This window comes from Branchiostoma belcheri, unplaced genomic scaffold (genome assembly GCF_001625305.1).
Source record: "Branchiostoma belcheri isolate BF01 breed outbred unplaced genomic scaffold, Haploidv18h27 scaffold46, whole genome shotgun sequence".
NCBI lineage: Eukaryota > Metazoa > Chordata > Leptocardii > Amphioxiformes > Branchiostomatidae > Branchiostoma > Branchiostoma belcheri.
This window is the reverse complement of record NW_017804087.1, coordinates 2088438-2115374: the sequence shown is the minus strand read 5'-3', so window position 1 is coordinate 2115374 and position 26937 is coordinate 2088438. Positions and strand designations below refer to the sequence as shown.

Sequence of the window (26937 nt, the reverse complement as noted above, 5' to 3'; positions counted from 1 at the left end):
GATGTTGTATTTTTTGTATGTTTATTTGAGAACAGAATGATTTGAAAAGCTAGAAGAAATGTTTATGATTTGTTTGAATTTGAGTTGGGCTAGGACAAATGCAAAGGTGAAATTGTAGGTTCTTTCTTCATTGACCACTAGCAGCGTCCAATAGAACCACAATATTGTTCTATCAAGAAAAGCATGATATAGATGTGACGATTCCAATGAAATAATGTTTGTTTCTTTCAAAATTGATAGTCCTTTTACATGTTGATCTATAAGATTAATTGAAGCTTTATTGAAGCTTATTAATGGTGATGTCTATGACAAAATATTATGCTGAATTTCCTTGCAGAAAACATCTACTGGACAGACCAGCAGTTTGACCTGATTGAAGTTGCTCGCTGGAACGGTTCATTCCGACATGTCATCGTCTCTACTGATCTGGACAAACCTCGAGACATTGTGGTGCATCCTACACTAGGGTATGTACACAGTACTTTAATTTGTAGATGGTGTACTTCAGCAAAAGACTGCATCAAAACTGAAAGACACCAAAGATTGGAGGTTGATCATTGCACATGAAAAAAAAATTGGTAAAACTCCGGTATAAATCTAAAGCATCTTTCAGACTCCATCTTGACTGTATTATTTAAAAAAGCATAGTTTGCACTATGAATGTGAAGATCAACATGTATCTAGAGGAAATCCCTTTATTGTGAAGGTGAACCAAAATAACAAACAAAGAGAAGGCCTTTTTAGTTGTAAAATGGCCCTTGAATATCTTTTTGCACAATTTGACCCACTCAGTTTTTAAATACTTTCTTCTCTGCTATTACTTAATACTATGGAGCACTAAGTTTTCATTGGTAAACAACCAAACAACAAAGTTCACATGTTGTTTTCTCTATACTACAGCTACATCTTCTGGTCAGACTGGGGCGCCCAACAGAAGATTGAGCGAGCGGCCATGGATGGTTCACAGAGAATCATCCTCTACAACGGCACCGGTCTACAGTGGCCCAACGGCATGGCAGTCGACTACGAAACAAACATGGTTTACTGGGTGGATGCCAACAGTAACAGTATCGAGAGGATCGGCATAAATGGACAGAATCACGAATACATCTTGACGGTTGAGAATCAGGACCTGTTTGCTATCAGCCTGTATAAAGACAACATATATTGGACAGATAGGTGAGGGGCAGAAGTTCAGTTTTTTTCCATACAAACCATTGCCTGCAGTTCATTTTACTGACTCACGGAAGAATGTTGATCAATACTGTATCCCAAAATTTGCTTTCTCCATTGTTTATTGTACATTATTTTTCCAGTACAATGAATCTGTATTCCTCATGTATACTGTAATAAGGTACTGATCATCTGTGATATTTGTTACTGCCAGTGGAAGAGTAGCTCTGTAATAAGTTAAAACTAAATTAGATTCTTACATCATTTTCCATTTTGTAGTTTGAATTCATTTAAATTGTAACAACACAACACATGTGTTACATAGTCGGCAAATTTCTGCACCATTGCTTACACATTTTGTACTTAGTCTAGGTTATATGTATCAGTTTAAAATTCTCTAAAATGTACCAACACCTTTTGCAGGACCTACAAGAGTGGTGTAATCATGATGGGGAACAAAGACAATGCCACTATCAACCAGCGCACACTGAGGGAAAACCTGGGCATTCAGCTCAAGGACATCGCTGTGTTCAGTCAGCAGAGACAGAATGGTATAGTCCACTCTTTTCTGTGCTTTATGTGTAATGCTTACCTGGTTTAAGATTTGGAAGGACACTAGAATTCAAAAAGTCTAGTTAAATTGAAGTTTCAATTGTATTTCAACATGTGTCAGAATGTAGAGTATGTCTCCTAATGTCAAAAACAAAATACCTTTAAAAGCTTTAAATACATATTGTATTACATATGAATTTACAGTGTAAAAATCGAGTAAAATATTAGCCCTTTGATATCTTGCAGCATTTGATTTCTTCTGATAGTGTAGCATTGACTCTGCTGTAGATTGTATGTACGTTATTGTGGCTGTTGATAGTCAGTATTTGCAGTTTGTACTTTTGAGATACTAAAACAAGTTATGCTTCAAAACTTTAAGTGTGTCACAGTGCATTGATGGATGTTAAGCCATACATTTCATTTGAACTCTTAGATATGTTCTTGATATTTCAACATCGGTATGTTTCTGTTCAGGTACAAACATCTGTGGTCCTCACATGGGCACAGACGGTAAGATAGTGGAGAACGGTGGGTGTGAGCAGCTGTGTCTGTATGTGGGCAACAACAAGAGGAAATGTCGCTGTGGACATGGCATGCTGGCTGATGATGGCACAAGCTGTAAAGGTAAGTTATGCACAATATATAACATATTACCTTGACAGTTGATCTGTGTTGGTAGTAATCATAGTAAAATGTTGAACTTCCAAAACAAGGGTTAGTTACACTGAGATCAAATTTTCAATGACCACTTCATCAGGATAGTTAACAATATGTAACATACAGTCATAAGTTAGTTGAATTAAAATGGAAAATCTGATTAAAAATGGGAGTGTATTGTTTTGAGAGGGGATGCATTGCGAAAAGCGATGTTCAATTTATTGTTTTTCTATAGGTTGAGGTTTGGGGAGGCTTTTTTATTTAGCTGTGCCCTGGAAAATCATTTTTAAATCTATAATAGTGCAAATTTGTATAGTTTTCCATGCAGACAGCAGCAATTTTCTATAGGGTGGTCCTATCCTTGGTGCTGAAACTATGCTTACTTTTTATTGAGAAGAACTAACAATGAAAAGTGCCCAGAATAAGTAATTTGTGATGAAAATAGCTATGGAAAAGCAAAGCATGCTGCCTGCTAGATCGCTTTACATTGAGATTTACATTGTACAGATAAAAGAATAAAGAACTGTTGCACAATAATTCTATGTTCTTACAGAACATGATGCCTACCTGCTGTACTCAGAGAGGGTAAGCCTGAAGAGTGCTCATGTCCTGGACTCTAAGAACAGGCCTATAGGGACTATTCAGGTAAGGGAACTTGGTTTCATAACATGTCTATGATATAATATCTTCAGGTACCATGATAAGTTTTGTGGTAATTTTATTTCATCAAATTATGGCAGTTAAAAATTTTACCTTTATCTGCTTGTACATTGGGTAGGTTAGGTGTGATTCAGCATTTTATAACCAGCTGCTGCCACATGCCAGCAAAAAAGTTTCATTTTGTATCCATGCCTTGTCACGGTGGTCCCGTTGCTATGTTAAAATCCTCGTTGCTAAGCAAATAGGCCCCGCCCACAACCCGGTGCGCTGTGAGCAGCGGCAGTGTTCAGATAAACAACACAACTTTCGCCCAATATAACGCACGATGCGATTATGAAGTTAGAAAAAGAATCACGCACACACACAAAAAATTAGTTCGCTCCCGAAATATGTATAAAATAAGAAATGACAACGTAGAATGCAATTCAAATTTCCCGCCGACTGTACGTGCGTACATGAGGTCATTTTGGGTCATTGAACTTTAACCTACCGCTACATTTCGCTAATTTACGCATCAAACATATGTTTTATCCATACTGTAAACTTTAGGACCTTTAAATTCCATTTCTCTTGTAGAATTTTTGTTGTCTGTGAGTTTTTAACTTATTTTGTCGATTTTCTAGTATGTTTTCTCCCATAATTCCATAACGGCGCAAGAGAATCACGTCATTTTTTTCAAGATGGCGGCCAGATGTTTACTTTTTCGATTGGTGTATTTTTTATAGAATTCTACCGATAGGATCGGGAGATATTGCTCAAAATACATTTTCTGCGTTTTAGTTCAAAATTCACGTGGAACAGAGGGTTTGTTTTAGAGTTATAATGAGGACGTCGGTGGAGATCAGAGTGGTTCGTTCTCACCTTCCTCCCGGGAAGGCCAGTGAAATGGAAATTTCGACCAGCGTGGCCCTATTGTTCTCCTCCCGGGCGCGAGTTTTAAAGACAACAGTGCGTTGGCTCGATGCAAATCAACCGCGATACTGTCCTTTTGAGAAGATTTTCTTTGACAGTTCAAGGAATTTTTCCAGTCGTATATATCGTATTTATCAGGGAAAGTTCATATTCCCCCAAGTGGACGCCAATCATTGTACCGTGAAAAAGAGAAGTCAAAACTACGTCGCGGTAGCGAACGAGAATAAAATTTACTTCCCCACCGTATGTTTTTTAAGCTTCTTGGTTTATTTAGGCGACATCATATGGTAAATCTAAAACTATCCCCATCCGTTCCGTCGTGCAACCGTGTCGAAGTCGTCGGTTGGAACCTGAAGCTCCATGGTTTGAAGAAATAATTTTGACAAAAATCACAAAAGCTTTGTGTAGGCACGCGCGAGTAACTGAAACCATGGAGGTTTTTTCTACCTCCATGCTGAAACATAGCATCGACAGTGATCGACAAAAATGGTTGCTAGAGATAGAACGCTGAACATTGCCTTGAATGTGTTATTTGGGATTTGAAATGCAGGTAGGTGGATAACCTCCTTAGCACGAATAAAAAAAAGGGACTGTAGGTTTATAAACTGTGACACAAAATGGCGTCGGTTTGTAAACAAAGGAAAAGGAGGGAACCGGTCTAATCCAGATATGTTGTGAAAAAACTCTGGCTTCAGCCGACTTTCTTCTACAAAGATTTACTATTATACTTCTACTATTTCTAAAATCTTCTTAGTACGATTATGTTTTTAGTACGGTCTATGATTTGACTCCAGAACGTTACGATGCATTCCCCGTATTAGACGAAGTACTCGGCACGCCGGCCAAACAATCATGGCTTCTGTGCTGTTTCCGCGCCGTAAACCTTGTTTAGTAACAGGTACAACAAGAATACATGTATAAGAATGTATCTGAATCGTATGTAGTGTGTTTTTGGTAGATGTTCTTGAATAATCACTCGAGTCTGGAATTTTTTAGACATATTCTAGATGTTCTGTCATGCAGCCGATGCCGGCGCGTTCCGTGCCGTCTGAAGTATGCAATAGCACGATCAAGGCCGATTGGACCCGGGGAACTTTAATATCTGTGGAATTTTTTTCAGTGTGTTGAATTACGAAATAAGACAAATTGCAGCACAGTTGCGAATTATTGTTGGTGGCATAAGGAAATTAAACATGGCTTGAATGAGTGTTGGGGCATTGTTAATTGTGTGAATTAAAGAACAATAGGGGCGGGGAAAGGCGCGCATATGAAAGGACAAGATCGCGGGAAAAAAAACAGCGACTCGAAGTGTCACCAAAACATGCCAAGGCCCCGCCCGCTAAAGCGTGAACCAATCAGCTATTGTTGCCAATAGTGAAATGACTGATTGACACCGATTTCTCATTAATATTAATGATTTCCAAGTGAGGATTTTTGATGGCCTTTTTGACCATCGTGTGTCCATTATGCTGAAAAACGTTTTCATGCCCTGCACCTTGCTGTCTGTAGCTGAAGGACAACATGCGAAATGTGATCGGTCTTGCATTTGACTACGGCAACGGGACCAACAAGAAGAGGATCTTCTACAGCGACATTCACCACGGGAACCTCCAGTCTGTGTACGAGGACGGGACAGGACAGCAGATCATCGTGGAAAGTGAGTTATGATAAGGAATCCTGAGCTCCTAATTTGGTTGTTCTGGAAATGGGAATGGTTCTCTTGAGTTAGGGGTATATGGTGACAAGAAAAAGAAAGTTTTAAAACACAAATTTGTTAACTAATGTCCCTGTCTTTCTATTTTGATTTAATAGCAAGAGTTGATATTTTTTCTTGATTCTTTTTGGATGGCACATTTTCAAGTGTTCCTGAAACTGTTCAACTGTAACAGCTGTTTGTCCAATTTTCATGTTTTATTCATGATCACATTTGTTTATTGAGGATTTGGCAAAAAGCTGGATGCTTATGCTCTTTCCTCAGTCCAATTTAGAGATGATTATTTTCTCTAAATATACAGCAAAAAGGAGGCAAGTAAACTTTTTTTCATTCACACAGATGTTGGGTCAGTTGAGGGCCTGGCCTACCACAGGAGGAATGATGAACTGTTCTGGACGAGTTACACTGACTCCAACATCCGCCGCTTCTCTCTGAACCAGACCAAGCCGGGGGCACGGAATGAGACCATCGTTGTCCTTTCCCAGGAAGACCACCCCAGGGCTATTGTGCTGGATGAATGTCAAGGGTAAGAAGAACAGTACTTGTTAAGCTGTGTCAAGATTGCACATTGGTAGACTGTACTGCACTTGTGTAAAACCAGAATTTTTCAGTTTTTGTTGGATATTCGGCCAATGTTTCACCAGAATTTTGCGTATTGCAGACAATATCTTTTCTGACACAAGATTTGAAAACTATAGAAAACTTCATCCTTAAATACGACCTTAATTAAGACATTCTGCCTAAGTGCTGGCTTTGCCATGCTACAATACTTCTTTCTGTCAGTAAGGCTAGCAAGTCTGAAATTGGGACCCATGGGAAAAGACGTGACCCAAGATATAAACAAACAATTGAGAGGGACCAGCAAACAGTTAAGTTGAACTGGAAGGATATAGAGAGACTGGCTGCTGGCTAAGTATGCTGGTAACACTCTGACTGCCTTATGTGTAGGAAGACACGTGAACCCCAAAATCTAAGTAAGTTTTTGGTAAAGGTGAATTGGTCTGTAGCATTAACATGATGGTTTGTCTGAACTCCAGACGGATCTGGTGGACCAACTGGAATGACAAGAGTCCCAGCATCATGACGTCTTACGTCGGGGGTCAGGAGGTCAGGTCCATCGTGAAGGGAAACGACATCCGGACACCCAACGGTCTCGCCATCGACCACACAGCCGAGAAACTCTACTGGTCAGACGCAACACTCGACAAAATCGAGAGGTGCAACTACGATGGCAGCAAAAGAGTGGTAAGTGTTAAATACAGGCTTTTGAAGAAACTTGATAAATGCACACAGTTGCTATATAGTTTCTTTCATTTTGTTTTTCCAGGGTTGAAAAATATTCCTTTTTCCTGACCTAGGAATTGACAATTCTTCAATATTTTGGGTAAACCTTCAATAAGGTTATGTTTGTACCATCATTGGTATGCCCATTTTGTTTGTTTGTTATTTAGTCCATAAAATAGATACTCCCAAAGTTTTTAATTTTTAAAGCCTTGACTTTATAGGGCTTATCTCAAAATGGTGCTGTAATTCACCATTACAGATGTTTGTACTTTACCTATAAACTTATCTTTAGTTTAATATGTTTAGATTAATGACATATTGCTTCCCTTCTGCAGGTAATCCTACAAGTAGAACCAGTGCATTCCTTCGGCCTGGCTGTGTACGGTGACTACATCTACTGGACGGACTGGGTCCGGCGGTCAGTCATGGCCGCAAACAAGCTGGACGGCAGCAACGTGAAGGTTCTGCGCAGCGACATCAGCCAGCAGCCAATGGGAATCATCGCTGTCGCAAACGAGACAAACAACTGTGAGTAGTAGTAGTAATAGTAGTAGTAGTAGTAATAGTAGTAGTAGTAGTAATAGTAGTAGTAGTAGCAGTAGTAGTAGTAGTAATAGTAGTAGTAGTAGTAGTAGTAGTAGTAGTAATAGTAGTAGTAGTAGTAGTAATAGTAGTAGCAGTAGTAGTAGTAGTAGTAGTAGTAGTAGTAGTAGTATCCAGTCAAATTATACTGCTGTGGGAGTCCCTGATATGACAAATCTGGACATTTTTTTCTTCTTTTTAATGGAAAACAAGCATACTTTCAGCACCGAGGACAGGTCCAAATGATTGACAGTTACTGCTTTCTGCACATAATATGAATGTGAGAACTCCCTAAGACTTGTGAGCCGTTGGCTTTACTAAGTTGTTCGATGCATTTCTTCCCACAGCCAGCTGAAATGTGTGTTACTGTGTGTGTCATTCAAACATGTCTATAGTGCACTGTACAAAGGTAGCCACTATAGTGAACACTACAGACAGGTTGCCACTATCCTTTGGACTACCAGAAGGTTGTCACAATGGCAAGGTAGAAAATGTGAACTCCTCAGTGTCTTCCTTGGTGTACACTGTGAACATCTTGGCTATAAAAACTGCTGCTAATGCTGTGTGAAGAATGGTAACGATTTTTAGACTTTTAGAAATTTATTTCTGTGCTTCCCTCTCCCAGGCATGTTGAGTCCTTGCCGTACCCTGAATGGAGGCTGTGACCATGAGTGCAGCGTGATGCCCAACGGTCTGGTCAACTGTTCCTGCCGACCACCCAAAATACTCATGGATGCCACAAGATGTATTGGTGAGTTCACTCATTATACTTACATTGGCATTATGAAGAAAATATTTTTCTCTAGAAACAGTTTCCAAAGTGCTCTGATTTTTCCATCAGTAGAATTTTTCTGACAATGTACCAGAAGTTTGTGTGTAGTGTAATTGCAGATTGACCTAGAAATACATCTGCCATTTACCTTTTACTTAAAGAGTACAGTCTTAAAAGAGGGTTTGACACAAAGTGTACAGTGACTGCCTTACTAGGATCCAATATCTCGTAGATAGTTAGTAAAACATAGGATATCAGGATTTTCATTTTCCTTCTTTTTCTTTTACACAACCAGTAACAACTCTCACATGCTAACGCTTCACTGTCTATCAGACACCCTCCTCAGTGCTTCTGACTGGAGTTCTGCTTCTTGCCGCTATATGTAGGTAGTGCTTTTAACGTTACTGTTGGTATAGTTGTAATTTAACACTATTGAGACAGAAAAGAATTTAAACACTGACATTGAGTTCTGATTTGCTATTGTTCCTGTAGTGCCTGAAGTGACCTGTTCTCCCAGCCAGTTTGAGTGCAGTGCGAGCGGCTGTGTTGCCTACGAGGACTCGTGTGATGGCATCCCAGATTGTATTGATGGCAGTGACGAGGCAAACCCTTACTGTGGTAAGTTAGGAAGAGCTCTTACATCCAGTACAATTGGCTACATCCACATGCACATGTTCTTGAGATAAAACTGACTGAAGGTTTCAGAATTTTGGCAGAACATTGCCTATATGTATAGATAGGAAGTGGTAACTATAAGGTTAGTCCTCAGTTTTGTAGGTCTTAATATGCAGTACAATTTGCCACATCCTTATTCACATGTTCTTGAGATAAAGCTGACTGAAGGTTTCAAATTTTGGCAGTACATTGCTTATATGATTGTATAGATAGGAAATGGTAAGTTAGTTTTCAGTTATGTAGGAAGAGCTCTAATATCCAGTACAATTCACCATATGTGCATGTTCAGACATCAAGTTCTTGAGGTAACTGACTGAAGGTTTCAGAATTTTGGAAGTACTGTAATACCTTATTTTTTTTTACAGTACTTACGTGTTGTGTAGGAAGAGCCCTACAATTTGCTACGTGCACATGTACAGACTGAAAGTTATTGAGATAACGCTGACTGAAAGGTTCAAAATTTTTTTCAGTACATTGCCTAGATGCAAGTCAGGCCATGCATACATGCTATAGATACTTTTGTTTTGAAAAAAGACAGCAATCGGTTGATTTTTACATATTTTTAAACTTTTGAAACCTCTCAGCCACCCGTGACTGCCGTGATGGTTGGAAGAGGTGCCGCAATGGTCGCTGTATCTCGGAGCAGCTCTGGTGTAACGGGAAGGACGACTGCCATGACAACTCTGACGAGGACAGATGTGGTATGTTCTCACATTAGATTTCCTTCTAGCTACTAAACATAAATCTTCATTCAGCAACTTTGAATAATCGTTGTCAAAGGGTGGTAAAAAGCACAAGAAGTTATTCAGAATGTATCATACTCTTGTACCAAATATTTCAGTACTTAGGAAGGACCCTTTGCTTGATGGCATGTTGCCGTGTTAGGATGTAAAAACTCCATCATTAATTGTCTCTTCCTTTTTTGCTGTGTCTGTATCTGTATAGCCGGTATAACCGCCCTTCAGTGTAACACAAAAGCTTAACAGGCAGGTGGCATGGCGGCAGCTAGGCACATAACTCCAAACAGCCTGTCACACCTAAACTTTGCACATCTAACTGTAACTGTAAGCATTGTTTAAAGCTATTCTAGTGATGCTGCCTCTACTGTACTTGGTGACAGCGAGTTCTACTCTACAATAACTGTTTCTTCTTCTAGATGAAAGGAGCTGTGCCCCAGGAGAGTTCCGCTGTAACAACGGCCGCTGTATTGATGAATCCCTGAGGTGTGACCAGAGGATCTTCTGTGATGATGCTTCAGACGAGATTGGTTGTCGTAAGTGCTCAACTTCCAGTGTGTTGTTTATTGATTGAAGTTTAATAGCCTCCAGCTGTGCAGGCTTTAATATATCAACTAAGACCTATTTCAGAATGTCATCCCAAAGTTTTCAGTTGGTAACTTTCTTCCTTTAAGTCAATATTAGAAGACTGTGTACATGTTTTTTTTTTTCGGTTCAAACACAAAATCTTTTTATATAGAAAATGTAAAATGGATGCAAAGTCAGTGCACTGGTCCTCTGTAAATGCTTGTTTTGCTGCAAGTGTTGAATGTGTTTATCAATAGTTACATCCATGTAGAGTATACAGAACAGTACAGAAACTGTTACTTTATCTTGTGTTTCTCCCCCAGCTCCTGTGGACTGCAGTACGTACCGAGAACGTGGTCTGGAGGAGGTCCTGTCAGGGTACATCAACTGTAACAAGACCAGCCTGTGTATCCTGCCTCAGTGGAGATGTGATGGGGAGAACGACTGTGGAGACAACTCGGATGAGGAAGACTGTAAGTGTTGATATAAGATGTGGAGGTTGGCTTCGAATTTTATGACCTAAGATTGTTGTGCTTGTTTCCCAGTGCAATTAATCTGATGAGGAAAACTGTAAGCCTGTTCTACATGCATATCTATCTGTGAATTCATCATTTTACACTATCATGTTTTTCAGGAGAGTCAAGTAAACTGTAGGTTTAGATGTAGTACAGTAACTATAGTACATGCTCTTCAATCTCTCTTTTAGTTCCTCAACAGTGCATTTACTACTACTGATTTAGCCCCTCTGGGCATAAAGATGCAATGAATATTATTGTTGTTGTCATTGTCATCATAGCCATGTTGAGCATGCAGTTGGATTATCATGATAAACCACAATTTAACATGATTGTATTTCAACTTAGTTTGCTTTACAGAATTGTATATTCCTTTTGTCTTTCTTCGGATGTGATACTATTGTCAATCTCTCATAAATATTTCTGAAGTTTGTCACCTTTACGTATGTTTTACAAGTGTATTATAGCTGAAGTAAGCAAAAAGATGGAATGTCAATTTAACAGTTGTCCATTTCTCTGTTCCCAGGTTTCTGTGGTAGCGGTTATTTCCAGTGTGACAATGGCCGCTGTATTCCCAAGTCCTGGAAATGTGACAATGACAACGACTGTGGGGACAACTCAGATGAACCACCTAGCTGTTGTAAGTAAAAATTTTATAGTTTTATACTATCATGAAAGGCCATCTCTGTTGGTAGTTACATGTTTAAAGTTAAAACTTTTGGGAAGGTGTCACACTTCAAAGAAGCCACGTGACAAGCTTCACTGGGTCAGTCTACTGAGGAAGACCAGAGTGACTGGTCGAAAGCTCTAGGTGACAGAATTTTTTGTGTTGGACCAAAAGTTTTAACTTTTACAGTCTTACTGTTGTGCAGTATTCTAGGCAGCCTGAATTTTTTTCCGTCTTCTCAATTTTGTAAAATCATGCTGAGCATTGGAGACACAGTCCTATGGAAGTCTGGAGGCATGCTCCCCTGATAGGGAAAATTGTTAAATACTATTTCCTGCATTTTGAGGGGAAAATTTTGATGGTAGACTAGGCTGGGTTTAATGTCATGTCTTTCCATATTTACATGCCAATTTCTACCTTGCTGTTGTGACTATATTTCCTTTACACCTTTGGTTTTCTACATGGCAGAGAATAACATTGAGAAAAGAAAGCAACAATAAAACAAGTTTGAAATGCAATATACTAAACAAGAAATTGGACTCACCCAAATATTTGACTGTACAACTCCAGTCTTTGTCAGGGAAATTTGCTTGTTTCATAAACACTTACTAATATGTATTTTTCAGCATTCTCATGCACCAAGGAGCAGTTTACCTGTAACAACACCCGCTGTATCCCTCTGAACTGGAAGTGTGACGGGGAACAGGACTGTGAGGACGGGTCTGATGAATCTACTAACCTCCAGTGTGGTGAGTTTCTACAGTCGCAGTTTTCCAGGGGACGGCAAAGCAGGGTCTATAGTAGTAGTACTGTAGTAGTAGTAGCTCTGTCCAGCAGGTCACCACTGCACTTTCTATGATTTCTTCTGTCTCTACTGTAAGGCCACACCGACTTAATTTTATGGATGACATCCATGCGCGCATTGATTTTCACCAGTTCTCAAAAAAAAAAAAGATCATGTCCACCAAGGCTCTGGCCTGGCTGTAGGCCTGGGTAGTCCATGGTAGTTAGCGACAATACGGAGCCGGGTACCCAGGCTACCGAAGCTACAATAGCAGTACAATACCAGCAATTCCTGTGGTTAAGTAGCATTTTTATTTTTGGCCGGAATTTTTTTTATTCTCCGGCACGCACTAGTTTGGGGATCTTCAGTGGATGTCATCCATAAAATTAAATCGGTGTGGCCTAAAATCCAGTCACTGTCATTTGTGTCAATTTATTTATTGTGAAAACCACTAGTGTCCTAGGACCTATGTTAACCAGTTTTTTTTTCTCTACGTGTGACCGTAATTTTCTTGAAACACTTTCAACTTCATATCTTTTTAAGCCTTTTATTTTGTGGCTTGATTTATTTTACTGCACCTTCATCACATGCCATACATGTACTCTTCCACTTGTGCATGCATAGCTGAATGGATAAGAGAACAGCTAGGTGAGAAATGCACAAACAGTATTTATGTCTAACCAAGAAGGTTCTTTTGAACCACCTTGGTCTAACACCATTAACACCTGGATTTCTTCCTGCTTTGCTTTAATTTTCTCCTGTCTACTATAGCAGATCTATCACATCTTTGCATCTTTTCTCTTCATGTGAAAAGGATGCATTGTACAATACACGTTTATGAAGGGTTTTCCTCAATACTGTTAGAACAGTAAAAGTAGTACTAACTAAAAGGACTCACTCACGCACTCACTTTCTGGATTCTTGTCTGCTATTCTCTGTCTATTGGGGGTTTAGATGTGCTAGAATTTCAGATGGGGAAGTTTGAAGATGTTTAGCATAATAACTCAAGTAATGCTCCTTTGACCCATCCATGGCATTGATTTGCCCACCTTGAAGGATTCACCTTGGCATATGTAAGTTAAAACTGTAGATCCAACACAATAAAGTTCTCTCACCTAGAGCTTTCGACCAGTCACTCTGATCTTCCTCAGTAGACTGACCCAGTGAGACGTGTCATGTTGCTTCTTTGAAGTCAATACTGGGTCAAAGGTATCTAGTAGACGATGTCGATGTGTGTGAATGTATTTGTTAACATTTTTCTTTTCCAAACTGCCCCAGATCGGATCACATGTCCCCCTGAGCAGTTCCGTTGTGTGGAGAACGCCCGCTGTATCCCCAAACACTGGACTTGTGACGGGGACAATGACTGTCCTGATGCCTCCGATGAGATGGCCTCAGCAAACTGCAGTAAGTTAACTCACTTAGAAGTAACTTGCTATGATATTTCAGACACCAAAAGAGAGTTGTTGTTGATGCTTTAGGTTGAAGAAAAACTGGTACCTGTCCTTGGTGCTGAAAACGTGATTACTTCATATTAATTATTGAGGTATTGGTTTGAAATTCTATGGAGGCAGTTAAGACTGCCGATTAAATTTGAAAGAAAAATGCATTATTGTAATGCCTTTGCACTAGCAGTACTGTTTTACATCCCCACGCCCATCAAATCATGTTCATCTGTATATTCCCTAATTCTCAAGACCAGTGTTTCAAAGAATTTGAAAGAAAAATGTGCATGCGTCCCTTTATTACAGTACCTTTGCTGTAGCAATACCATTTCTCTACACCTATTTTATTGTACCATATCATGCCTACTTGAATATTTCCTAATCCTAAGGAGTTGTTCTTTCTTGTGTTCCCCCCAGCCTTTACAGAGACGTGTGACTCTGATGAGTTCCAGTGCCAGAACAGACGGTGTATCCAGTCAGCCTGGGTCTGTGATCATGACAACGACTGTGGGGACGGATCGGATGAGGAAGAATGCAGTAAGGCTTCACTCTTGTGCTGACAGAAATGATACCTGTAGCAAACACTGAAATTGGACCATTTGCTTTCAGACTTTAATGTTGTAATACACGAGACACAATCAGGCAAATGCAGGAAGGCGAAGTTAACAATGCGAAAATTTGTTTTCAGATTGAAAATGTGGTACTGGTGCCCCAAGCTTAAGATTATCATGATACATAAAATCACTTTTAAAGAAGTGTAGTCTGCAAAAAAATCAAGTCCTGTACAGATAAGTTTGTCTCAGTTTCAACAAGAATTGTGAGAAAGATTTTGGTCAGACGTTTTACACATTGTCAACATCATTCTTAGAAAGTTTTTTTTCTTTCCATTTCTTTGTATTGTTCACGACTGTATATTCTTCAACAGTTTTACTACATACCCCTGATAATCCTTATTAATAATGATAATAATAATAAAACTTTTTGGCTCTGTTCTCATTGACTACATGTTTTTAAATCTGTGTTATTGTTTGTTTCCCTCCAGCGTACACAACCTGTGCTCCTGACCAGTTCCAGTGTGCGAACGGCCGCTGTATCCCGTCCTCCTGGACTTGTGATCGAGACAACGACTGTAACGACAACTCAGATGAAGCTCCTTCCAATAAAAAATGTGGTCAGTGTCCAGTATGTTAACAGCATAAAGGTTATTTTAACACTATAAAATACATGTAGATTCTTATCTAGTCTTTGTTAAGGAATTATCGTCCACTGCTTTTAGCAGAAAGATAGTAATGGATTCACTCATTGCGCTTTCTTATTGTGTTCAAACACAGTTTTAGGTCAGTCAAAGACACCCAATCATCACTGTGTATTAATATGGGAAATGCTCTGGATAAGGCAATATCTATTGTCAGACATATACTGCCTGCTATTAGCACATTATTTCATATTGTAGGTGTTTAAAACCTAGTGCAGAACCAGGCTGCATGAGGAGTCCTTTCTTTGTTGATACCTCCAATATCAATATATCAGCCCAGCATGGTGCAGATTTTCAGCTACTCACAACACACCTTGAACACAGATGAACATTCTTGCTAATTGCAGCTGTTATTATTATTATAGAGCCATCGTGTAGTGAAGAGGAGTTCATGTGTACAGAGAACAGCCAGTGTATCCCGTGGAACATGACCTGTGATGGCAACAAGGACTGCAGCGATGGGTCAGACGAACCAGCAGGACTGTGTGGTAAGTCTGACAGTTATTTCTCCTCAACGCCAAGCTAAATTGGTTGTCAAACTGTAAAAAGGTCTGCTGAACTGGAATATCTACCAACATGTCAGTCAGATGCAAGTTTGCTCCTGACCCTATGTTTTTGTATCTTGAAAGTTGCTGTTGGTAAAAGCCATTATGAAGGAAGTTTAAACTTAAACACAAGAAATTGGACTTACCCAAATTTTACACTGTACAACTACAGTCTTTGTCAAGAAATGAGCAATCCACTGCTTCTGTGTTGTCATGTTATGCAGATGACACATGTGACTCAGTGAGCAGTGAATCATAGGTTCCAGAAAGTCTGTGGCTCTCCCATCTATGTTTTAACCTTGTCCTCTTGTAAAAAATTTTATTTCAAAGAGATGATCAGAACTATGTGCATGAAGAAGCACACTTAAGATTATCATTCTTGTTTTTCTCCCAGGGAGGAATGAATGTCTGGATGCAGAGTTTAACAACTGTACCCAGGTGTGCCAGGACCTGCGTATCGGCTTCAGGTGTAAATGCCACAAGGGCTACAGGATGAACGGAGCTGTCTGTGAAGGTACATAACCAAGTCAACTTTTTCTCTATTCCATGGTCTGCTTTTTTTTCTGAAGTCCTCTCCCTCTCTGTGCTTGGTTTCCTGTCAAGACATTTGCTGAAACTGATGACTTTTTGTGTTTATATTTTCAGATATTGATGAGTGTAATACAGAATTCCCCTGTAGCCAGTACTGTATCAACACCTACGGCAGCTATCGCTGTCGCTGTGCTGAAGGCTACAGCAAAGACCCAGCCCAACCTGGGGTCTGTAAGGTGTCTTCAGGTCTGTGTGTGCTTCTCTACATTTTATATAGGTCTAATCACAACTGTATCTTGGTAGAACTGTTTCATGCTTCCCTGTATTTCTGAGGAAACTGTAATTTCACAGTGGTTCATGATTTTTTGTTAGCCAATTCGTCATTACTTCATTTAAACCTTTGCTGTAAATTTAAGATAGCAGTCATTGAGACTGCATTCAAGGACTTCTGTATCTGTATAGCCGGTATAACTGCCCGTTGGAGTAACACGCCAACTTACACTTGACTTTACATTTATTTCAATTCAACTTGTATAGTTTACTTCTTTTTAGGGCAATTTGTGTGCCTTTTTGCAACTTGAAAATATTCATTTTTTTGTCCTTTTCTCACTGTCTGTTCAGATGTGAAGCCGTACATCATGTTCTCCAACCGGTATTACATCCGTAAGTTGGACTTCGCGGGCAGAACTTATGAGATTGTGCTGGGAGGTCTGAACAACGCTGTAGCCCTGGACTTTGATGTGAAGGATGAGAGAATCTACTGGACAGATGTGACTACACAGAGGAGCATGATCCGTAGGGCTTATGTGAACGGGTCTAACTTTGAGGTAAGGCTGATTTTATAATAATATACATGTAAGAATTTTATTTTTATTTTTTATTTTGAGGAACCCAAATTGTTTCTGAAATACCAACTGCACATGTCGGCTAGTGCAGGTAAAATTGAACTGTGCTGGTATTTCGAATGTCTAATATTAGTACCTGCATCTAACCTGCACTGGGCCATGTTTGTAGTTGTGGATTTTTATTAGCTGTATTGAGACTTTTACCACCTATTAAGGAGAAAAGAAATAACAGTAATTGTTTTTGAACAGCTTTTAGTGTAATCTATACTTCCAAAATTTTCAGAGGTTGTAGTAGGTAAGCAGTGTTTGGTGCAGGTAGAATTTGTCAAGTGCAGGTAATTTTCAATGTTTCCCACACCAGGTATGCATAAAATACAGTAACTGTAATTCCTAATTTTTTCACTATACTGTTATGTTCACCGTTTTCACTGTCACTTCTGTACTGTGAACTTATCATTACTGTTAACAAGTAAGTCCTGGACTTTCTTTTTCCTGCACCTGTCGCCACCGTGAATATGTAGTTCTGTGAACATTCCTTTTTTTCTCTGACCGTGAACTTTTGCTACCTTGAACATAAAGCGAATTACAGTAGTATTTCAGGCCCTGTTTTCTGTGTTTTGTCCCAGGTGCTCCACAGTACAGCCCTGAGTAACCCAGACGGGATAGCTGTAGACTGGGTGGGGAGGAACCTGTACTGGTGTGACAAGGCTAAGGATGTCATTGAGGTGTCCTGGTTAAACGGAGACTACAGGAAGGTCTTGTACAAGGACGGCCTGAAGGAACCGAGAGCCCTGGTGGTCGAGCCACAAGGAGGGTCAGTCAAGCTTTTCCTTAGCAGCCATATTGTGTTACGGTTACCTGTGTTTGCTATTTGGGATCTTATTATTGTGCGTGAGCCTTGTTTGGTATATCAGATCAACTTTGTCAATGAAGGTTAGACATCCAGATACACAAGAAAAGTTACTCAATACACTGGATACATTTTGAAAACTGTCATGCCAGTGTTCAAAATCTATCCAGTTGCTTGAATTTTCTTATATAAATCATCAACTCTTGGTCTGAGAAATTTCAAATAAAGTTTCACCATTAGAAATTCAGAAAGTTACAAAGTCTATTTCAGATTTAGGTTAGTAATATTGATATGAAGTTGCATGGTTCAAAACAATAAATTTAGAACTTCCAGGACATACTGTAAAACTGTACATTGTTACTGAGTTGAGCCTCTAGCTTAAGAATAGAGAAATGGATAAAGAAGAATACAGATATCAATAGACGAGAAGTGAATTAGATGATGTGTTGAAAATCTGTTCACAAATCAGGAAGACATGTCCTACATCCCTAATTACCTTCGCCAAGAAGGTTATGTTTTCAGTAGCGTTTGTCTGTGTGTGTGTGTGTGGGTGGGTGTGTTTGTGTGTGTGTGTGTGGTTTAGCAAGATAACTCGAGAAGCAGTGGATGGATTGGAATGAAACTTGGTAGGTAGGTAGGACTTCATTAGACCTAGAAATGATTAGATTTTGGGCCCCCTGGCGGCTTTGCTAGGTACTGCAGCTGAACTTCCGGTTTTGATATCTCATGTTCTGGACATGCTAGGGTCACGAATTTTGGTTGGTAGATAGCTCTTGGGGTAGGGAAGAAGTGACATGAGTTTGGGTCCCCTAGCGCCTTGTTCTGGAACTGCAGGGGCATTTGTTGAAAAAAAATTGAAGGACGATAACTCAAGAACCGGTTGACGTATTGTCGTGATTTTTGGTATGTAGGTAGTTGAAGTGATGTTTGACATAATCAGATGGCAATTATGCAAATCAGGAGCTAATTTGCATAATTAATGAGGAAATTCTATAAATCTGATTTGTTCGATAATAGAACTATGAAACAGTTGTGACATCTACTTGAGAACGAGAAAAACATCTGAGGATAACATATAGATTATGTAAATGAGGACCTAATTTGCATAATTAATGGCAAATTCTTATAATTCCATAGTTGTAACTGCTGCACCCCGAATTTCATACTTGCTACATTTGGAAGTTAAGTGAAGGTGAACATTAATAAACATAATTTATTCAAATCATGACACCATTTGCATAATTTATGAGGAAGTGCTATAATAGCCTCTTTGTTATGATAAGGCTGTCATTGGGTGGAGAATATGATCAACTGATATAATCCATGCAAATGAGGCTCTTATTTACAAAATCAATGATTAAAATTGTAGAATTCGTCACACGCAAGGGTTAACATCTTTTGGCGAAGGTATGAGATCGTGGAACTCTTGTTTTTTTTATAATTATGTTTATCAAAGGAAAACATATTGTTTTTACTCAGTTTCTTCCTCTTATGTACCAAACACTAACCTCTGACCTGGCCAATGACATGATTCGTTGACATCTGTCACCATGTTGACTGGTATTGGGTTACATAATGTTGCTATTTCATGGTCTGCTCTACTCCTGTCACCATATGCTCGTAGTACATGTTTGTGAATGTGTTTGAGTAAAAATTAACAGGGCAGACCCTGTCCGAAGGTAAACATTGTGCATTTGCTTCTTTAGTATAATAATGTGTTACTTGTTTTATTTCCCAGATACCTGTACTGGACAGACTGGGGAGAGAACCCTCACATCGGTCGTTCCTGGCTGGACGGGAGTCACGGTAAAGTCATCATCAACAGCACCAGGACCAAGATCGGCTGGCCCAACGGTCTGACCGTCGACTACGTCACCAAGAGGATCTTCTGGGGGGATGCCAGGGAGGACCACATCCAGTTTGCTGAGGCTGACGGCTCCAACATTCATACAGGTTTGGTTATTCTGACAATAATTTCATCTGGTTGGTAAAACATAGGATATAACCAAAACTAGGATATTTGGGTTTTTTTTATACAATGGCAAGAAACAGTACTCCAGTCAGAAGCTCCGAGGAAGGTGTTTGATAGGCATCGAAACATAAGAAGGTGAGAGCTGTTGTGTAAAAAAAACAATCTAATATCCTAGATTTGGTTATCATCTCACCAGCAGACTCAAATAAGTTATAAACACTAACACTAACGTTTCTAAGTTACTGTTACAGTCATGACTTATTTTTAAACAAAAAACTTGTTGATTCATCTATATACTTGAATGTTATTTCATTTCTGACATTTTTATTCACTTGTTTATGTAAAGTATATATAAGTTCATCCAATTGTCACTTGTATCCACCTTAAAAGATTTTACGAATTCAAGGTAGTTGTACTTTTGTCAATTTGTATAGATTTCATGTATGATAATCTACCTATTTCCCAAACCCTACAGTTATCAGTGAGAGTGGTATCCCCCACATCTTTGGCTTGTCCCTGTTTGAAGACTACATCTTCTGGACAGACTGGGAGACTAAGGGAGTCCACAAGGCTCACAAGTACACCGGGGCTAACGCCACTCAGCTGGTCACATCAGTACACAGACCCATGGACATACACATCTACCATCCTTACAGACAGAGGAGCAGTACGTTTGCTTTAATGATATATTTTGTAGATTTGTTTTTCTGTAAATTAGGTATAATATAATTACAGTTTGTTTTTTAAAGAAAAATTCATGTTTAATATGATAATAGATGCAGACAACACATGCATGTAACCCTTAATCTTTTTAGTGTACAAACGAAAGCTGAAATGTATAGCTTTGTAACTTGCAGTTTAAATTAATTTCTTTAGGCATAGAATTGGCTAATTTCTATACATTTTTAAAGAATTAACGACGTCAATCACAAGTAAATTATTGCGACTCTACCATGCAAAATTTATTTTCTTCTTCTCGGGTCACCAGTAACTAGTCATCTGTATTCTTGTGAATCAAGAGCTTCTAATAATGAGTTATTGATTCTTATACTATTATGCTGTAGATTTTAGAATTTCATCATATTACAATTGGTCATTAGTTCTTTCATCTAAACAGTTAAAAATGTGTACTTTTCCTCCCTGCAGTACCCAACCACCCGTGCTCCATAAACAACGGCGGCTGCAAAAACCTGTGCCTGCTGCAGCCAGGCGGGAAGCACACTTGCGCCTGCGCCGAGAACTTCTACCTAGCCTCGGACGGGAAGACTTGTCTCTCCAACTGCACGTCAAGTCAGTTCGAGTGTGGAAACTTCAAGTGTATCCCCTTCTGGTGGAAGTGTGACACGGAGAACGACTGTGATGATGGCTCGGATGAACCAGATGACTGTCGTAAGTACATTAGTCATACCTGGGTAGCGATAACATTCGATATGATGGTACAGCTTGTGTGATAACTGACTATATCACACTATATTCTACTGGTGATCACATGGACGAAAAATTCCATCGAGTAGTTTGAGCGTGCTTCGCCTTCGCCACTTTCAAAATCTTTAAAACTTGATTCGGAAGTGTTCAGGGACACAAGATTTTCTCAGCTTTTGGTGCTTTTCACATTGAAACATGATGTAAAGATTATGTAAAGAGTGCAAAACACAATTGATGGTACATGTATATTGAAAAATAAATTGTCTATACACAATATACTGGCTATAGAAAAAATATGCATTTTTATAGCTATCTCTCAATGATAAACTCCTGTGCACCTCTTGAGTTGACTGATGATATTTTGTTCCATGTAGCACCCTTCGTGTGTCGGCCTGGCCAGTTCCAGTGTAACAACTCAGACTGTACCAACCCTGCTTTCATCTGTGATGGGGACCAGGACTGCAGTGATGGCTCTGATGAGAGGAACTGTGGTAAGACAACTTCTCAGCTCACTGTGTCTTTGTTTGTAACAGGTTTATTTATTTTATTTTATGAAATTGCAACAATGCAATACATGCGGAACAGAGGCGGCTGTTGCTGGTGTTGTGTCCCATACATAGAAACGGATACTGGACAGACAATACTCATTTTCACTTGAGTCTAGTGGGGAAAGTTATGTTAAGTGCCTTTCCCAGGGGCAAAAGATCGGTGGCATGTCAGGACTCGAACACGGGACCTCTTGATTCCGAGTCACGCACACTGCCATTGCACCACACGACCCCACACAATATATTGTGACACTGAAACTCACTCTACGACCATGGCCTTGGTGCTGAACACAAGGTGGTGGTGAAACTATTGGATCATCTCAAGTTTTAGTAATACTATGTAGTTTTTTTCCTTGCCATTCCAGCAATTGCTACATAACTATCAGGAATCTAACTAGATGTATATAATTCATCTGCATGCTTGCAAAGCTTACACAGATAGTATCGCTTGGAATAGGGATTGATAAACTTGGTTGTTTTTTCCAGAGCACCACACGTGTCTGCCGAACCAGTTCAAGTGTAAGGGAGAGAACAAGTGCATCCCTGGGATCTTCAGGTGTAACGGGGCCACCAACTGTCAGGATGGGAGTGACGAGGAAAACTGTCGTAAGTAATCATACTTATCTACAACTTTCTCTCAGTATTGAGATTATGGCCAAATTATATCGGGACATACAGTGGACTTTGAGAGACTTTGAGAGATTTATTAAAAAGTTCTTTTGGATTGGTACTGATTGAAGGACTTACGTCGACTTTAAGTTCAAATGAGTCCTTCAAAAACTGCAACCAAGGTAAATTGACAGCAATTTCAACCAACTATGTCTGAAGGAAGTATACTTCTTATCAACTATAGTTGTAGAGACTTGCGAGGTGGCTGAATTTGAGCTAAGATGTGTTGTTTTAAAGACATATCTAACAGTGTTACACAGCTTTTTCTGCAGGATAACAAAGATTTGTTCCCTCCTAGCTGAGAGGACCTGTGCAGCTAACCAGTTCAAGTGTAACTCCTCAAATTTTGTTAAGATGTTGTGTAAAGCCAATCTTAGATGTTCCTGTGTTACACAGCCTTTATTCCAAACTGCTGGTAACAGAAATTTTCCATGTAAGAGGATAACAAATTTTTGTTCCCTCCCAGCTGAGAGAACCTGTGCAGCAAACCAGTTCAAGTGTAACTCGTCAAAGATCTGTATCCCGCGGGTCTGGATGTGTGACGGAGACAATGACTGTGGCGATGGTTCAGACGAGCCAAACAACTGTACAGCACGGAGCTGCTCGGAGAACGAACTACGCTGTAACAACACAGGTATGGACATGTACTCACCCTTGTGACATTCTGCATCTGTATATGATAAGTCATGCTGACGGCTACCATTTTAGGAACATATGCTCCCAAAAGTCCCCACTCCCAATAAAAACTTGCATGCAGTATAATTTCTATATCAAAGACTGCAAAGCCTAACAGTCATAACAGTATATTATTTTGCTGTTTTGCTCTTTGATCATGATACTTCCACTTTGCATGTTTCGATGTATAAAAAAACAACATTTGTGTAACATCCTGCAAATTAACACTCAATTAGATGATCTACATTTTACTTCCCTCTATTGTGGTGCAGTATCAGCTTGAAGCTTCTAGCTATTTGGAGACTAAACAGTACAATGTAACTACTGTGCACTTTTGTATAGGTTCTTTTTTGACTAGTAAATGAACACTTGTTGCACACACAGGTCGGTGCATCCCGGCCAGATGGCAGTGTGACGGTGACAATGACTGTGGGGATTCGTCAGATGAGCAAGTCGGTGTCTGCAGTAAGTCTCACTTACGTCTTAATATTTCCTGTGGCAGATGGAAGAGTTGCAGTCTTTAGATTAAGACTGAATGATAGCCATTGGTTCTTGCTGTTTGTGCTTAACAAAAAGCCTAAAGCATAATGACAGAACTTGGTCCTTGTTTACTGTATTTGACAAAAAGTTGTTAGCTTGCTAATAAAACCTGAACCCATGTCTACTACAGAGAGTTACAGTCCTTAGAACATAATGACAACCTTTGGCCCTTTTTTTGGCTATACTAGACCAAAGGACTGAGTATATTTGCTTGTAAAATAAACGGTTACCTGAGTATACTACACATAGTTCCTCTTTATATTGAAGAGACAGACTACTGTTACAGTATACCAAAGCTGTATTTACACTTTTTCCATGCTGTGTTAGGTGCCCGTACTTGTGACCAGTACCAGCACCGCTGTAACAACAACAAGTGCATCCCCGCCCGCTGGAGGTGTGACTATGATGACGACTGTGGAGACAACTCTGATGAAGAGGGCTGCAGTAAGTATTAGGAATCATAGAGTGCTGAAATTTTTTTGTTACATGATTTTTTTTATTCATTTTTCACCATTATACAGTGAACTAGGATGACATGGCAAGAAAAAAATCCCGAAAACCTGAGATAATCCATTGTTTAACCATTGTTTAACTGTGTTTTCAGCACCAAGGCCATTTCAGAGAGTGAGTTCAGGATACTAATAGGAATGTAGCTTAGGTATTGCTGGCTTGGTATTTAAAAATAAACTGCATCTTAAAACTTGAGATGATCCAATTGTTAACCACAACTGTGTTTTCAGCACCAAGGCCATGCTCGGAGAGTGAGTTCCAGTGTGACGACAACCGCTGCATCCCCGGCCGCTGGAAGTGTGACGGCGACCACGACTGCGAAAACGGATCGGATGAAAGCGGCTGCTGTAAGTTATCTCGGGGACAAGTCTTCTTATTGCTGATTTTTGTAATTGGACTTGTTGAGAATTGCAATACACCCCAGAACAGGGAGAGAAATATGGAGTGATAATGGGAGGCAGGTTTCAGTTTATTTCATTTATTAGGCACTGAACTAAGTTCACGTTTCTGGAACAGCATATCTTCTCATCGTAAGTCAGAAACACCAATGCTCAAGACATGCTCAACTCAGAGAGAGTGAGGTCTAACTGACTCAAGGAGAGAAGCAGGGATTACAAATGTTGCTTGAGGTGATATCATTCGCTCACACAAGGAAGTATCTTTACTCTTTGCATATTTGTATATCTAAACAGGTTTGCTTCTCTGTTTTTCATGTGGTGTTTGTGCTTCCTCAGCGTCTACCTGCGCGCCGAATCAGTTCAAGTGCAGGAATGGACACTGTATCCCGGAGGGCTGGCACTGTGACCTGGACAGGGACTGTCTGGACGGTAGTGATGAGGAGAACTGTGAAGTTACCGGTAACTTTCCCTCGTATCTCCCTTAAACAGTACCTTTGTTGTGGTGTTAATGTAGGCTGCTACTAGTTACATTGTATACATGTACAGTCTCTCACAGTCGGGTAGAGATTGGGCCTTCTTGACAGCTTGTGGCCGTACGCCTCTAACTCAAGAGAACTATAAGCTCAGAATTTTCTTTTGTAAAATTAAGTCCAATGGGAGCTCAGGATTCTCTGCCACTATAGAAACCAGTATTGGGGTACCACTTATGACCAAAACAAAGCAGTTAGGGGACCAAAATATCACTATTCCTTACCAATAAGTTCGCAGTCTTTTTCTTATTTTATTTTTTATTGCAGCATTCACAGACATACATGTACAAACAATTAATGGAGAGTTGGTGTGTTATAACAATAAGGCATTCAAGCTGTTCAACGTAGATGTAGAGTTGTCTAGTGATACCCTCACTGTCTTATGTTGTCACTTTCGAAAACCCTTCCTAAAATATCTGATGTTGTATTTTCAGAGCCCCCAGGAGTCCTGTGTAAGGAAGGAGAGTTCCAGTGTAACAACACGCTGTGTAAGCCGCTGTCCTGGAAGTGTGACGGGGAGGACGACTGTGGAGACAAGTCTGATGAGGAGGCCTTCATGTGCAGTGAGTCATTGTTTTTGTTTTTCCAGAGAAGTTTGTGTTTATTATTTTGTTGTTTTTGTTTTTCCAGAGAAGTTTGTGTTTATTATTTTGTTGTTTTTGTTTTTCCAGAGAAGTTTGTGTTTATTGTTTTGTTGTTTTTGTTTTTCCAGAGAAGTTCCCGTTTATTTATTGTATCTTTGTTGTTTTGTTTTTGCAGAGAACTTTGTGTGCCCACCGACGCGTCAGTTCCGCTGCCGTAACGACCGTGTGTGTTTACCCATCTCCCGACGGTGTGACGGCTTCAGCCACTGTGACGACAACTCAGATGAAATGGACTGCAGTAAGTAGCTCCTAAGTGATCTAAAATCCCCATCTCAGTAATAATGTTTGCCTTCACAGAAGGAAAACATTGTTTTGCTCTGTTTCTTTTTCCTCTTCTTCTTCTCCAAACTAATAAGGTCAATGACCTGAACCAGACACCTGTCACCATGGTAACTAATGTTGGGTTACATCATGTTGCAATTCTATAGCAGAAGGGATTTAGACTCCTGTCACCATATATATGAATGTGTTTGAGTAACAGAGCAGACAATATGCCAAGGTAAACATTATGCACTTTGCTTTGCAAATGTTACCTTAAGTAGTTTCTAGTTCTTTTCTTTGCTCAGCAGCATTTTTTTCACAGATACATAACTGATGTAAAATGTGTTACCAATGTAATTGTGTTTTTATGCTTGATTGTAGTACCTTTAGAGCGGATTCATTTGGTATCATCCTTAAAGCAGTAGTTTGGTCTGACAAGATCTTCCTTTCATTTCAGGAGCCCCAGCGGAGAACAGAACCTGTACAGCAGATGACTTCAAGTGTCTGTCAGGCAACAGATGTGTGAAACTGGACCTGGTCTGTAACAACTATGACAACTGTGGGGATGGGTCAGATGAAGGGCTGTGTGGTAAGTTATGGAATATCTATTTAGTACACATGCTTAGCTTGTATTCAATCCCTATTTGTTATTGGGATAGTATGGTCAACATTTTAATTGATATGAAGTAATAATGCTAGATGCTGTTAAATTCTTTTTGTTGGGAATGTTAGTGCATGCACACAGCAATTCAGACCAATATGAAGAAAGTGTGACACTGTACCCAGTGTAATGGTTATATTGAAAGCACATGAAAACAGCATAAAGTTATTGCATGGACTTGGTTGTATTATAGTGAACAATTTTGTATATTGTGTTGTACAGGTCCTCCCAATGTGAACGAGTGTCAAAACAACAATGGGAACTGCCAGCACAAGTGTACAGACCTGCCTCGGGGTCACTACTGCACATGTAGGGATGGATACACCCTCAACCAGGACCTCACGTCTTGCCAAGGTACAGGAACTGTTGTTATGAAACTTCA

At 39.7% G+C, this 26937-nt stretch overlaps 1 protein-coding gene across 1 annotated transcript in view; it reads left to right on the top strand.

The window, feature by feature from the left end:
• The window catches only part of LOC109479030 (low-density lipoprotein receptor-related protein 1-like), a 100535-nt gene that overhangs the window by 57482 nt on the left and 16116 nt on the right, over positions 1–26937 (top strand). The window contains exons 42-79 of the mRNA XM_019780871.1: positions 338–467; positions 901–1179; positions 1597–1724; positions 2200–2349; positions 2936–3027; positions 5464–5611; positions 6008–6194; positions 6706–6913; positions 7288–7480; positions 8160–8285; positions 8799–8924; positions 9566–9682; positions 10138–10254; positions 10609–10758; positions 11327–11440; positions 12094–12216; positions 13530–13658; positions 14114–14233; positions 14739–14867; positions 15317–15439; positions 15891–16010; positions 16142–16273; positions 16649–16854; positions 17499–17686; positions 19461–19675; positions 20170–20361; positions 20841–21083; positions 21494–21610; positions 22154–22273; positions 22803–22970; positions 23396–23476; positions 23879–23995; positions 24292–24408; positions 24796–24918; positions 25424–25552; positions 25749–25871; positions 26352–26483; positions 26778–26909. Of these exons, the coding sequence (XP_019636430.1) occupies positions 338–467; positions 901–1179; positions 1597–1724; positions 2200–2349; positions 2936–3027; positions 5464–5611; positions 6008–6194; positions 6706–6913; positions 7288–7480; positions 8160–8285; positions 8799–8924; positions 9566–9682; positions 10138–10254; positions 10609–10758; positions 11327–11440; positions 12094–12216; positions 13530–13658; positions 14114–14233; positions 14739–14867; positions 15317–15439; positions 15891–16010; positions 16142–16273; positions 16649–16854; positions 17499–17686; positions 19461–19675; positions 20170–20361; positions 20841–21083; positions 21494–21610; positions 22154–22273; positions 22803–22970; positions 23396–23476; positions 23879–23995; positions 24292–24408; positions 24796–24918; positions 25424–25552; positions 25749–25871; positions 26352–26483; positions 26778–26909 (5544 nt within the window). The remainder of the gene's footprint in view (positions 1–337; positions 468–900; positions 1180–1596; positions 1725–2199; positions 2350–2935; positions 3028–5463; positions 5612–6007; positions 6195–6705; positions 6914–7287; positions 7481–8159; positions 8286–8798; positions 8925–9565; positions 9683–10137; positions 10255–10608; positions 10759–11326; positions 11441–12093; positions 12217–13529; positions 13659–14113; positions 14234–14738; positions 14868–15316; positions 15440–15890; positions 16011–16141; positions 16274–16648; positions 16855–17498; positions 17687–19460; positions 19676–20169; positions 20362–20840; positions 21084–21493; positions 21611–22153; positions 22274–22802; positions 22971–23395; positions 23477–23878; positions 23996–24291; positions 24409–24795; positions 24919–25423; positions 25553–25748; positions 25872–26351; positions 26484–26777; positions 26910–26937) is intronic.